Source organism: Furipterus horrens, unplaced genomic scaffold (assembly GCF_987537825.1).
Source record: "Furipterus horrens unplaced genomic scaffold, mFurHor1.1.pri manual_scaffold_6, whole genome shotgun sequence".
In the NCBI taxonomy this organism is placed as follows: Eukaryota; Metazoa; Chordata; class Mammalia; order Chiroptera; family Furipteridae; genus Furipterus; species Furipterus horrens.
In genome coordinates, this window is record NW_028327176.1 from 53,355,386 (window position 1) to 53,370,271 (window position 14,886).

Genomic DNA, 14,886 nt, shown 5'->3' on the forward strand with positions numbered 1-14,886 from the left:
TTTATTCCCTCTCTCACTGAAGGACACTTGGGTTATTTCTCTTTCTAGTAATGTATGAATAAAGTTGCTATAAACACTCAGGTATGATTCTGGTGTGAACATAATGGGTAAATACCTAAAAGTGAGATTGCTGGATCACACATATGGTAAGTGCATATGAATAAAACACCACCAAACTGTTTTCCAAAATGCCCACACTATTTTGCATTTCCAATGCAATGTATAAGAATTCCAGTTGCTTTGCAATCTGCTCTTTACCTGGTATTGTCAGTATTATGTTTAACTAATTCTAGCAACTGTATCGTTGAAACACTATAGTTTAATACAAAAACATTGAAAATCATTAAACACCCAAATATAGAAGATTGGCTGAATGAACTATAACCACATTCAATTAATGAAGTACTATCTAGTGGCAAAAGTAAAACAAGAAAGACTTCTATGAACTGATGTAGATATATTTTCAGGAGAAAAGGAATCTCAAAACATATATACGTATTATGCTATTAACAGCCATGTTGTATAAGGTATCAATTAGGAAGGGTACATATACAAAGGATGGGTAGGAACAAAGTGGAAAAGATAAAGAGAAACATGGGATTTTACTGAATATACTCTTATATAATTTTGCCTTTTAAACCATGTTCATATTTTACATAGTCAAAAAATAATAATAAAATAAGACAACTGTAAAAAATAACGCAAAAACAACAACAAATGACCCCAATTATACATCAATTTGGTAACGATCACACAGAAGGAAAAAAATAGCCAAGAAACATTTGAACAAAATACTTTAAACTATATCGCCTTGGTGGGATATACTATGGGTTAAAAAGAATTGGAAAAAAAATCTTTAACTTAATAAATTTACTACTTCTAGTAACATCAGTAAAGCAATTCCTTTATGCACTCGAAAATATTTTCTTGTGGTCCTCTATTCCCCTGTCACTCAAAGCGTGCTCTGAGACCAGAAGCCCCATTCTTACCTGGGTGCTTGTTAAAATTGCAGATTCTGAGACTCACCCCCAACCTACAGAATCAGGATCATAAGTTTCATGAATCCCCTGAAATTTTACGCAAAACTTTTTGTGAGTGAATATATGTACATTTTACTGGGGAAAGACTCCATATTTTTTTAAATCAAACTCTCAAAGTAATACATTGCCCCAAATAGATTAAGAACCACTGCCTCACAGGATTCTATGCCACAGTTTAAAAGCCAAAATATTTCAAAAACTATTTACGCTGCTCTCGATGAGGTCTGTTGAAGAATGACAAGAATGAAGGTCAGAACGTCACAGTGGGTCACGAAAGACCTTATCTGAAGAATTTATTCACACCATGCAAGAACTATGCCAAGAAACCAGTTTGGAGACATCTAAATAAATAATTCTCTACATGAGGTTTGAGATTAAGAATGTGCACTTGAAGAAGAATCAAACTGAGAAGTAAATAAATATAAAGTAGAAATTTTTTAAAGATAGGATGCCATTAGATGACAGTGAAGTGCTGAATTCTTCTCGTAAGAGCTCAATCAGCAAATCTCTAATGTGAATTCTGTTTGATTTGGGATGTGAGAGCATTTTAAAAAGTTAACTTCCAAGTACATTCTTCTAATACTTCCTTTATGAAGAACCTCCAACACACTTGACTAGTCCCACTTTCTTCATCTTCTCTGGACCACAGAAGATAAAACAAAGAAGAAATATGGCACAAAAATTAAAAGGGATGTGCTCAGGATAGTTAGTGAGTTAATGATAAAGAATGGCTCCTATGCAGAAGGTTCTCAGTGATATATGAGAACTGTGTATATATTTCATTCTTTTATCTTATCATCTAACCACCTCTTCAGGTTCTGTACTACCCAGGAGCATAGACTGTGTCTAACTTCTGTTTCCTTAACCCATAGTGCCTGGTAGAATTTCATTTCCTTGACAGGTACCCAAAATGTAAATAAGAGGCATTAACTGGTCATTCTTGAGACTGATTCTTTATTGTATTACTACTGTAACATGTCATTAGTGATGAGCCTAATACCTGACAGTCTGGTCTCCAGGGTGAGTCTATATCCTACCGCACCAGTCATTCCAGGCAAGAAGAGAAAATAATAGAAAATATCCAGGGGATCAAGTCTTCTTTGCCTCTTTCTATTTCCATGAGTATCAGGCAAATATCTGATTCTTTTCTTAGCTCTATTTCTTAGAGCTATTAAAATCCTTGTGCCTTGGCCAGTGTGGCTCAGTTGGTTGAGGCAGCATCCCATAACCAAAGGTTGTGGGTTCAATTCCCAGTCAGGCCACATGCAAGAAGCCACCAACTGATGCTTCTCTCTCACATTAATGTTTCTCCCTGCCTTCCTCTTTCCCTTTTTCTCTCCTTTCCTCTCTCTCTCTCTAAAAAGGTAATTTTAAAAAGTCCTCTGGTGAGGACTGAAAAAAAAAAAGTTCTTGCTATCCAAGTACAATAAGGATTATGATAAAATTTGCACACATTGTTAACTATTAATGTACCTCATTTACATAATAAATATATCCTGATAAGGTATAAATAATTAATGCAATTATTCACTTATATTGTAGAACTGTATCCTCTCAAAAATGATAACTACATAAAAACTTTATACATATATAGTCTCTCAGACATTCAATCAAATGCAAATGTTAGATTAAAAGATGGCAGCAGAGTAGGTAGCAGTGTTGTCTGCTTGCTCCCATCACAGAAGAACTTGGGGTGCAAACATGGAGAGGAGTCAGTGAATATGGATTTCAGACAGCGCGAACAGGGAAGGGAGTGTGGGAGCAGTATGAAGGAGGGCAGAAAGTTTGGCCTTGTCCTCTAGACTGAGTCGCCAGGCTCAGTCAGTCACTGGGCCTCCCAGCCCAGCTGCTCTGCCGCACCCACACCCAAAAGGGGCAGCTGCTGACCAGATCATTAGCTGGGATCTGCTTGGAGGCTTCCCACTGCCAGGGGCGCACCAACCAGCAAAGTCCCTGAGGGAGTCAGCGAGAAGGTTTGGCTGAAACAGCCAGAAGCATGGGAAGACAGTGAACAGCCAGGACTGTGAGAAACTGTATAAACTGAGTCTAGGTGGGGACTCCCTTGGCGGCAACCCTGGGCTGACAGCTCTGCACTCTGGTGCTCACACCAGGGCCCCACCAAACAAAGGGGCAGAACTGAGCCACGGAGAGGGGCCCATACGGGAAAGCTGCAGCGGAACTGCAGACTCGGTAGGGCCCCTAGGCGGGCAGGCGGCGCACGCACGCGTATAGGCAGGCACGTGAGCCAGTGCTGCAGCTTGGGAACGGAGACAGGACTTGAGGCTGAGCAGAGATTATTGGCACGTGCACACTGGTCCACCAGCAGAGCAGCATTGCTAGACAAGCCTGAGGAGGCCTGAGGGTAGCGCAGGACTAAGAGGAGGGGACTCAACTCAGTGCGGCTCACAGCAGAGCGGCGGTAGGCCCACGAGTGAGAGATTAGCAACCCCAGAATCAAGCAGGATCTCCTCACAGCCAGCCAGCCAGAAAAGACTTGAAACCCATGGAATTTTGACCAGGGGAGGATCCAGAAAAAGAAGACTGCGCCCAAAGGTTGTACTGGGTAAAAACTCTTTTTTTTCTTCCCTTCCCTTTTTTTGTCTTCTTTCTTTTTTAAAAAAACTCTTTCTTTAATCTGTTTCCTACCTTCTCTCCCTATCCTTCTTCTTTAATTTTTGTTTGTTTGTTTTGTTTATCCTTCCTCTCACACTAAACATATAGCATATAACTCCTATAAAAGCTTAATACTATACAGTAGTCCCTCTCTATATTGTGGTTCAGTTATCGCGGCCTCACTGTATCGTCGGATCTTTTAAAATATTATATTTAATTATTTATCGGGAATTTTTCACTATATTGTGGGATTTTGTGGTATACTGTATATGTATGTTGTTAAAGTTATGTAGGTTTAAGAGTGTAGAATATGTTTAAGAACATAAGTAGTGTTTATAAAAGTGTGGAAAAGGTTAATAAGGGAGTGAGAAACGTTAATAAGGGACTGGGAACGGTTTATAAGTGTGTGGGAAGGGTTTATAAAGCCTTAAAATATGTATAAAATTAAAATAAATGTATAGTTCCTACTTTGCGGATTTTAACCTATTGGGGGGGGGGGTCTAGAACGTAATACCCGCAATAACTGAGGGAATACTGTATACTTCTACTTTCTCACTTCATTATGCATTCTTCCCTCTCTTTTTAAACACATAATGTAAATATTACTTACTGTCTCACATAGCTTTGACCCTACTTGCTACTATTATTATTCTATCATCTTCCCTCTCAAAAATCATCTTTCTTTCATTTAAAACAACTCTTATCTGTTTCTCCTATAGTATAATAGTCTTAACCTCTCTACATTTATATTAATACTGACTCATTTGCTGCTGATAGTGGGATTGTGGATGGGAGATATTTTTGAGGGTGTGGGTTTCTTGCCTGGTTGTGTGTTTATGTTTGAACAGCATCTCCACAAAAGAACTCAAGACAAGGTGGGCAGAGTGACTCTCAATCAACTAGCCAGAGAGAAGGATCCACCAAAGAATAACTGAAATACAACCAGACAGCGTAAACAAATGGCATAAAGGGCATTCCAAGAGCATCAGGCTTAGGAGATCAAAGAGACTGCACCCCAGGTCTCCTATAAAGAATCTCATACCACTATGGCAGGAAATCAAAGCAGACAAACAACAAATAAACAAAAACAAACTAGAAGAATCCAACATGGGGAGACACAGAAACAACCTCCCAATGAAAGGAAAAGAGGAATCCCCAGAAAGAGAGATAGATGGAATAGACATAAGCCAACTATCAGATATGGAACTCAAAAGAATGGTTACAACTAAGCTCAATGAACTTGAAAATCTCAAGAAAACTATGACAAACTCCAGGGAAATTACAAGGAACTCCAAGGAAACAACAAAGAATTGCGGGGAAGTTACAAGGAACTTATAGAGAACTACACCAGCATAAAAGAGGACATAGAAACTATAAATAAGAACCAGGAAGAAATGAAGAATACAATTTCTGAAATGAAGAACACAGTAGAATCAATCAAAAGCAGGCTAAATGAAGCAGAGGACTGGATCAGTGAGTTAGAGGACAATGTAGGAAAAATTCCCAGACAATACAACAAAATGAAAAAAAGATTTAAAAAGAATGAAGAGGGTTTAAGAGAACTGCAGGACAACGTGAGACTAAACAACATTAGAATCATATGGATACAAGAAGGAGAAGAGGAGGAGCAAGGGATAGAAAACCTGACAGAAAAAGTAATGACAGAAAATTTTCCTAACCTGATGAGAGAAAGTCATGCAAGTCCAGGGAGCACAGAGGATCCCAATGAAGATCAACCCAAAAAGGGCCACTCCAAGACACATCATAATTAAAATGGCAACATTCAAAGACAAAGAGAGAATCCTAAAAGCAGCAAGAAAAAAACAGCAAATAACATACAAGGGAGCTCCGATAAGGCTGTCATCAGATTTCTCAACAGAAACACTATAAGCCAGAAGGGAACGGCAAAAAATATTTCAAGCAATGAAAAACAAAGGCCTACAACCAAGACTACTCTACCCAGCAAGGTTGTCATTCAAAATGGAAGGGGAAATAAGGAGTTTCTCAGACAAAGGAAGACTAAAAGAATACATCTCCACCAAACCATCATTGAAAGAGATGCTAAAGAGAATGTTTTAAGAAAAAGAAGAAAAAAAGAGAGGGAGAGGAATACAGGTACAAAGGGAAATGAATAAATACCTGTCAATAATAACCTTAAATGTAAATGGAGTAAATGCACCAATCAAAAGACATAGGGTAGTGGAATATATATGAAAACATGACCCACATATATGATGTCTACAAGAACACAACTCAAAACAAAAGACTAACAAAGACTGAAAGTGAAGGCATAGAAAAAACATTTTAAGCAAACGGACATGAAAAAAAAGCTGGGGTAACAATACTTATATCAGACAAAACAGATTTCACAGCAAGGGCAATAAAAAGAGACAAAGAAGGACATTTCACAATACTTAAGGGAACAATCCATCAAGAAGATTAACCCTGGTAAACACATATGCACCTAATATAGGAGCACCCAAATATATAAGGAAAATACTAGAAGACTACAAGAAGGATATCCGCAGCAACACACTCATAGTAGGGGACTTTATCACTCCATTATCAACAATAGACAGATCTTCGAAGCAAAGAAACACCAAGGATATTGAAGCATTGAACAACACACTAAACCAAATGGACTTAACTGATATATATAGAAATTTTCACCCCAAAGAAGTAAAATATACATTCTTTTCAAATGCACATGGGACATTTTCAAAGATAGATCACATGAAAGGACACAAAACAAGCCTCAACGAATTCAAAAAAATTGAAATTATATCAAGCATCTTTTCAGACCACAGTGCCTTGAAACTAGAAATCAATCTCAAGGAAAAAAATCAAAGACATCCAAACTCATGGAGAATGAATAACATGCTATTAAATAATGAATGGATTAACAATCAGATCAATGAAGAAATCAAGAAGTTTCTGGAAATTAATGATAATGAACACACAGCAGCCCAAAACCTATGGGATACAGCAAAAGCAGTCTTGAGAGGAAAGTTCATAGCAATACAGGCCTACCTGAAAAGGACAGAAGAATCTCAAATAAAAAATCTAACCCTACAGTTACAAGAACTAGAACAACAACAAAACAAACAAAGCCCAGGGCGAGTAGAAGGAAGGAAATCATCAAGATCAGAGCAGAATTAAATGACATAGAGACCAAACAAACAATTCAAAAGATCAACAAAAGTAAGAGCTGGTTCTTTGAAAACAAACAAAATTGACAAACCTTTAGCCAGGCTCATTAAGAAAAAAAGAGAGGGGACCCAAATAAACAAAATCAGAAATGAAAGCAGGGAAATCACAACTGATACCACAGAAATATAAAGGATGTAAGAAATTATTACAAACAACTGTATGGCAAGAAACTTGACAACCTAGTAGAAATGGACTGATTTCTAGAAACATATAATCTTCTAAAACTGAATCAAGAAGAAGTAGAAAGCCTGAACAGACCAATAACAAAGAGTGCAATTGAAGCAGTAATCAAAAATTTCCTGGCACACAAAAGCCCTGGACCAGATGGTTTCACAGGTGAATTTTACAAAACATTTGGGGAAGAACTAACTCCTACCCTTCTCAAACTATTCCAAAAGATACAAGAAGAGGGAAAAATCCCAACTCTTTCTATGAAGCCAGTACTGCCCTAATTCCAAAACCAGGTCAAGACACAACAAAGAAAGAAAACTGCAGGCTAATATCACTGATGAACATAGATCCTAAAATCCTCAACAAAATATTGGCAAACAGGATCCAGCAACACATTAAAAAGATCATACACCACGATCAAGTGGGATTCATCCCAGGAATGCAAGGAAGGTTTAATATTTGCAAATCAATAAATATAATACACCACCTAAACAAAAAGAGAAAGATCACATGATCGTATCAAAAGATGCAGAAAAAGCATTTGATAAAGTACAACACCCATTTATGATGAAAACACTCAGCAAAATGGGAATAGAGGGAGCATACCTCAACATAATTAAGGCTATATACGAGAAACCTGAAGCCAACATCATACTCAATGGACAAAAAATGAAAGCATTCCCCCTGAGACCAGGAACAAGAAAAGGATGTCCACTCTCTTCACTTCAATCAACATATTGTTGGAATTTCTAGCCACAGCAATCAGACAAGAAAAAAAAAGGCATCCAAATTGGGAAAGAGGAAGTAAAACTGTCATTATTTGTAGATGACATGATAGTATACATAGGAAACCCTATAGACTCCACTAAAAAACTACTCGACATAATAAGTGTATTCGGCAAAATAGCAGGGTACGAAAAATATATACAGAAATCTAAGGCATTTCTGTACACCAACAATAAAATATCAGAGATAGAAACAAAAAAAATATCCCATTTACTATAGCAACAAGAAAAATAAAGTACCTAGGAATAAACTTAACAAAAGAGGTAAAAGACCTGTACTCAGGAAAATACATAACACTGAAGAAAAAAATTAAGGAAGATACAAATAAATGGAAGCAAATACCATGTTCATGGATGGGAAGAATCAACATCATTAAAATGTCCATACTACCCAAAACAATTTACAGATTCAAAGTAATCCCTATTAAAATACCAATGACATATTTCACAGACCTAGAATAAATATTTCAAAAATTTATATGGAACCAAAAAAGACCCCAAATAGCCAAAGCAATCTTGAGACAGAAGAACACAGCAGGAGAAATCACAATACCAGACATCAAACTATACACAAAGCCACTGTGATCAAAACAGTCTGGTACTGGCATAAGAACAGACATATAGATCAATGGAACAGAACAAAGAGCCCAGAAATAAACCCAGGTCTATATGGTCAACTAATATTTGACAAAGGGGGAAGGAGCATAAAATGAAGTGAGAAGAGCCTCTTCAACAAATGGTGCTGAGAGAACTGGACAGGGACTTGCACAAAAATGAAACTAGACCACCAACTTACACCATACACCATAATAAACTCAAGATGGATCAAAGACTTAAATGTCAGTCGTGACACCATAAAAGTCCTAGAGGAAAACATAGGAAGGAAATTTTCAGATACCCCACGTAGCAATATTTTCACCGATACATCTCCTAAGGCAAGGGAAATAAAGGAAAAAATAAACAAATGGGACTACATCAAACTAAAGAGTTTCTTCTCAGCAAAAAAAAACATTACCAAGATTAAAAGGAAACCAACCATATCAGAAAACATATTTGCCAATGATACCTCAGACCGGGGACTGATTTCCAAAATATATAAAGAACTTACACATCTCAACACCAAGAAGACAGACAGCCCAATTAAAAAATGGGCAAAAGACCTGAACAAACACTTCTCCAAGGAGGATATACAGAGGGTCCATAGACACATGAAAGAATGCTCAACATCACTCACCATCAGAGAGATGCAAATAAAAACTACAATGAGATACCACTTTACACCTGTCAGAATGGCCATCATCAACATATCAACAAACAACAAGCGCTGGCGAGGATGTGGAGAAACGGGAACCCTAGTGCACTGTTGGTGGGAATGCAGACTGATGCAGCCACTATGGAAAACAGTATGGAATTACCTCAAAAAGCTAAAAATGAAACTGTCTTTTGAACCAGCAATTCCACTGCTAGGATTATACCCAAAGAATCTTGAAACCCCAATTCAAAAGAACTTATGCACCCCTATGTTCATAGCAGCACTGTTTACAATAGCTAAGTGCTGGAAACACCTTAAGTGCCCATCTGTAGATGAGTGGATCAAAAAACTGTGGTACATTTACACAATGGAATACTATGCAACGGAAAGAAAGAAGGACATCCTGCCATTTGCGACAGCATGGATGGCAGCATGGATGGAACTAGTGAAATAAGCCAGGCAATGAAAGAAAAATACCTTATGATATCACCTAATACAGGAGACTAATGAACACAAATGAACAAAATTGAACAAGGAACAGAGTAGCAGTTATCAGGAGAGATGGGGGAGGAAGAGGAGGGGGAAAAGTAAGGGAAGGGTCTAGTCAAAGAACATGTATAAATGACTCATGGACATGGACAATGGGGTGGGATATGACTGTGGGAGAAGGGGTGGGCTAGGGGGGAGCAATGGGGTAAAAAATGGGACAACTGCAATTGAAAAACAATTTTAAAAAATGTAAATGCTAAAGTTTTAGACACATAATTAAATCGGTTATTTGCTTTTCTGCCCAAACAATTTTCATGTCACAATTTGTATTGTGATATGAAAAAGGACTAATAATAAGGACAAGACACTGACAGCAGTGATACTTAATAGAAGTGAGGAAGCTCGAAGAGTAATGAAAATAGGGCAGAAACTAGTATCTGCATAAACCACCTTTTACAGTATAGGCACCTGTGCAAACCTATGGGGTCAGAGAATACTGTCTTTACTTGACAGATGAAGACACAACAGATTAAACAATTACCTAAGATTATGAAGTTAGACAGGGACAAGTTTTGGGGGGAGAGGTGAATAAGGAGGGTATAAGGATAATAGCAAAGGAGAAGGAAGTGGATAAGACAGTGAACCCAGTTTTATCTGGAGAAACAATAAAAAGGAAAAAGCACTTAAAGGCCAAGAGGTTACCTGAGTATAGAAGTAAATGGTTCCTCGCACATGCCCCTAAACATTTTTAAAGTAAATGATATGATTATATGTGTTAATTTTTTAAAAATAAATGGTAGAACCAGGATTTGTCTGACTCCAATAGTCATGTTTTCAACTACTACATTCACAGAGAAATTAATCCTGTTATACAAATAAGTATTTACAAAAACATTTTAACAGGAAATCTCATGTCACGGTAGTTTTATTTTTAAAAACACATTATACTTCCAACAACAAAGAAGGATATAAAAATATGTACTAGTTAAGCCACTTAATCTTTTTCTTTGTGAATGTGACACAGACCTAACCTAAGAGGTTACAGATATGTCACAAAATTCCCAGATTCTCTGTCATCACTCATACATTTATTTCCTCCAGAAATGTATTCTCCACTTTCTGGAACCTTTTTATATTTTCAATTTGAACCAATGCTAAGAAATTCCTTTGTTTGTTCCCCACTGTTTAAAGTAACATCTTTTATTTTCCTCAAGAAACTTTTTCTGGCTCAGTAGAGGTCACCTTGATCTCTTTCTCCAAGTCAGGTAAACTCTACTCTTCCCTTAATGCAGTACCTACCCAGTCTACAATCAAAAAACCCTGAAACCCATTAAAAAAAAAAAAAAAAAAAAACCATTAAAATCTAAAATATCTTAGTGTATGTTCAGATTCCTTAAATTGAGGCCTATTTGTATTTAAAATGATATCTAACTCCAGAATATCAGAAAAGTTGTATTGAATGGCTAGATTCTTCATCATATCTCAAACATACTATATTTAAACCTACCAACAGTCTCGCATCCCAAGTTCAAATTTTAGTTACCTCTTCATCATCTTCATCATCTTCAACATCCAGAATTCCTGAATCCTGTTCTGACTTGGGGCTAGTGCTTTCTATCTCTGTATCAAAAATTGTATATGCGTCTTTCTTAGATCTTCTCTTGCTACCAATTCTTGGTTGTTGCAAGACGATGTTATCCAGGTTCCTCTGTTGTTGGGCCTAGGATAAAGACATACATACACAGATTTAAAAAAAGAAAAAGGAAAGAAAACGATTAAGCATTCAAAAAACTTCTGATTTTCAAGTTCTGGCCAGGTAGCTCAGTTGGTTAGAGAGTCATCCCAATACATCAAGGTTGTGGGTTAACTCTCTGATCAGGGCACATATAAGAAGTAATCAATGAATGCATGAATGCATGAATAAATGGAACAACAGATCAATGTCTCTCTCACTCTCTCTTCCCCTCTAAAACCAATCAATTTTTTTAAACTTATTATTTTCAACAAATTAATATGTTGAAGAAAATATAACAAAATAACTTAATACATAGTTTTAGTCCCAGAAATATACCCAAACATATTAATGTATACATTTTTAACACTGAAGTTACCCCTCATGATTCATTTTTCCAATTTCCATAGAAAAAAAAAAGACAATCAGTCAATATCATAAGACCTTTCAAATACACCCACTAAATAATCACAAAAATGAAATCTACCCATTTTCCTCTAAGTAGCCAAGAGATTAGTGCAGATGACCAAATATTTACGCCTTACAAGATAAATGCCATGCTGGAACCATGCGGTAGGGGAAGGGGGACGGTAGCCTTTCAGCTTTGGGGACTCTGTTCTACAGCTGTGTGGACCTAAGAGATCAACACAGTTCGCCTGATTAATAAAATAAAATACCTTAAGAGAGTGATCTGAACTAACTAAGCCAACAGGATTTCATGACCTTAATCTGTAGGAAACAGTTTTAAAGGATCTCTTCTTCTGAACTTTCAGAGAAAAGGAAGTGTAATCCCCTCAGCTTAAAAAAATAGGCTTAAATGATGGTGTGGTTCCAATAGATACAAAGAGGTACAAGTGTCACTACTCAGGAACCCGAGGCTCAAAGATAAAGGATTTGGACGGAACCTAGTTAGGAGTGAAGCAGAGTCTCCAAGTGCGACCTTCTAAACCCCACACCAGTGACCACTCCTCTATACCAACAGTCCCTAAAAGCGCAGCAACATGCTTCCCAAAAGGGGGTGGGCAGGTTCTGTGATCAAATAAATGGGAAACACTACATATTGTGGAGCCTTCCTGTAGACGTATAAAGCTTATTAACAAGGTAAAAACTAGGATAAATCCATTTTAAGAGAATTCTTTAATTTGATTCAACCCAGTATGTTCCAAAAGTATTTCACAAAGGAACTTATACTTCCAAAAAAAAAATGATACTTAGTATCATCCCAAAATATAAAGCTTGAGAACTGTGACTTCTCAGAATATATATTCCTTAATCAATATATGATATTCCTCAGTGACAGGATAAAATCAGTTTCCAAATATTCTGAATGAGGTTAAGGAAGTCAAGACAAATATTAAGTATAAAATGTTAGTCTAGGCATTGGTTAAGTGAGACAATTATAATAAGACAGAGAAAAACTTGAACTATGGGAACTAGTTTCTTCCAAGGAAATGAAAAGAATCTACATTCCGGAGATTTTAATCAATGGACAAACTTGTTTCTCTACATGGTACTCATTGAGATTTTGCTTCGACTTACATAAAATACATGGCTTTGATAACAAACTGAGGTAGAAAAGGCAAAACAACTTAATTTAGGTTTGTACATAAGACATACATATCCTTCGAGCATTAGAAACCCCGACTTAGATACAATGTTCCTCTCAAACAAGTTCTTACCCATTACTGCTAAAGCAAAACATAAAAAGAGATCAAGAACTCTGAGGAGGCACAAAGGAAGAGAGAACTTCCTAAAGCTTTTATATTTAAAAAAAAACTTGCCCCTTAACTTGATTCTCTCTTTCAGTACAGCATTACCAAAAACTTTCATAAGTTGGTCTTATTTTATTGAATCCCAAGTTAATTATTTTTCTTTCATAGTCAATAAAATAGTGCCAGTGTATCAAAAGCAATCAAGAGAAACCGCATTTAAAATACTGTCATTTAAACTTCAAATAATACAAATCTAAAAATACATTATGGAAGTAATTTTAGCTCTCCTATTACTTGTTCTTTTTAGGTGGTATTATCTGGTTTTCCCATCAATTTGGAGGAGTGCAAATTAAGATAGCAAACCCTGTCTTAGAAATCAAAGCATTCCAAGTAGTATTACCAAGCTCCATCAGAACCCGGGGTCTCTGTCAGAATTATCAAGGTTTCTCCAGTGTGTAAAGAAGCAGTCAGGGCAGATCTGCCAAGCAGGAACCAGCCAAGTTAGACACACTGAATCTTAGGTAGAATAATAATATAAGTACTGAGATGTTACCCATTATGGTTACAAATGAAAATTACCACCCATCCAGAATGTATGTTATGGGACTGACAAGAAGTGAAGAGTAAATATAGATATCGTCGGCAGCCGTCCGTCTCGAGAGACGATGGTGTAGCTTCTTAAGAGTCTATCTGCACCGCCGAGAATGGCTGTGCAGTCCGACTCGGGAGTGACACGGTATCTGTCTCCTCCCGTGTTGAATCGACATCTTGCGATGACGCTGGAGTGTCCTCTCCAGTGAAGCTGTAGCTACAGAGCCTGGGCAGGGTGATATGGAGGGTCTGCTGTTGCCCATGCAGCAGACCCCCCCTCTCTTCCCTTTCCAAGGGAAAGACGGAGTCAATACAGCTTGGCTTCAGGTGCGCCGCAGGAGTTGCCGGTGTTGACTACAACATCAAACCGCCTTAGGGACTCTGGCTCCGGATTTTCTGTCGGGGTTTACTCCCTTAGCCTTTCCCCTGAAGAGGTATGCCGCAAGGCAGCGGAGGTTTTTTGGAGTCAGAGTTTTCCTTCTCTGATGTGCCCTGACTGGAAGATCGAACCAGCGACACTTAGCTCGCAGGCCGACGCTCAATCCACTGAGCCAAACCAGCCAGGGACGAAATATAGATATAAACATATAAATATATATAATATACGAGGTCTGTCCAGAAAAAGTCCAGCCATTGTTAATATAACAAGAACAATTTACACGACATCGATGTAACCTGGCAGCCAAGGACAGTAAACTGGAATGTGCATGGGTGAACGACAACTTCACTGTACCTTAAATATGACAACTTCGGGGGGGCGGTAGATGCCGCTGAGTGAGCATGTGTATTATGAGGTCTTTGCATTCAAAACGACTGAGAAAGTAGAGCAACAAATCCGCATCAAATTTTGCATTAAGCTTGAACATTCACCCACAAAAACTATTCAGATGATTCAGAAGGTCGCAGCGATGGGCAACTGGTGATCAGCAGCTTCATCACAAGAACACGCCCACTCACACATCACATCTCATGCAGAGTTTTTTGGCAAAACATCTAATTGCTCAGGTGACTCAACTCCCCTACAGCAGCTAAATATGGCACCTGTGACTTCTGGCTTTTCCCAAAACTAAAATTACCTTTGAAAGGGAAGAGAATTCAGACCGTCGATTATTTTCAGGAAAATGTGATAGAGCAGCTGATGGCAAATGGGAAAACTGTGTGAGGTCCCAAGGTGCCTACTTTGAAGGGGACTGAGGCTTCACTGTCCTATGTACAGTGTTTCTTGTATCTTGTATCTTCTTCAATAAATGTGTCTCTTTCTCATACTACATGGCTGGATACCTTCTGGACA

At 37.7% G+C, this 14,886-nt stretch overlaps 1 protein-coding gene across 2 annotated transcripts in view; it reads right to left on the reverse strand.

Moving 5' to 3' along the window:
• The window catches only part of EXOC6B (exocyst complex component 6B), a 614,171-nt gene that overhangs the window by 372,970 nt on the left and 226,315 nt on the right, over nucleotides 1-14,886 (reverse strand). For both annotated transcript variants that reach the window (XM_090281510.1, XM_090281509.1), the window contains one exon: nucleotides 11,104-11,280. In XM_090281510.1, the coding sequence (XP_090137636.1) occupies nucleotides 11,104-11,280 (177 nt within the window). The remainder of the gene's footprint in view (nucleotides 1-11,103; nucleotides 11,281-14,886) is intronic.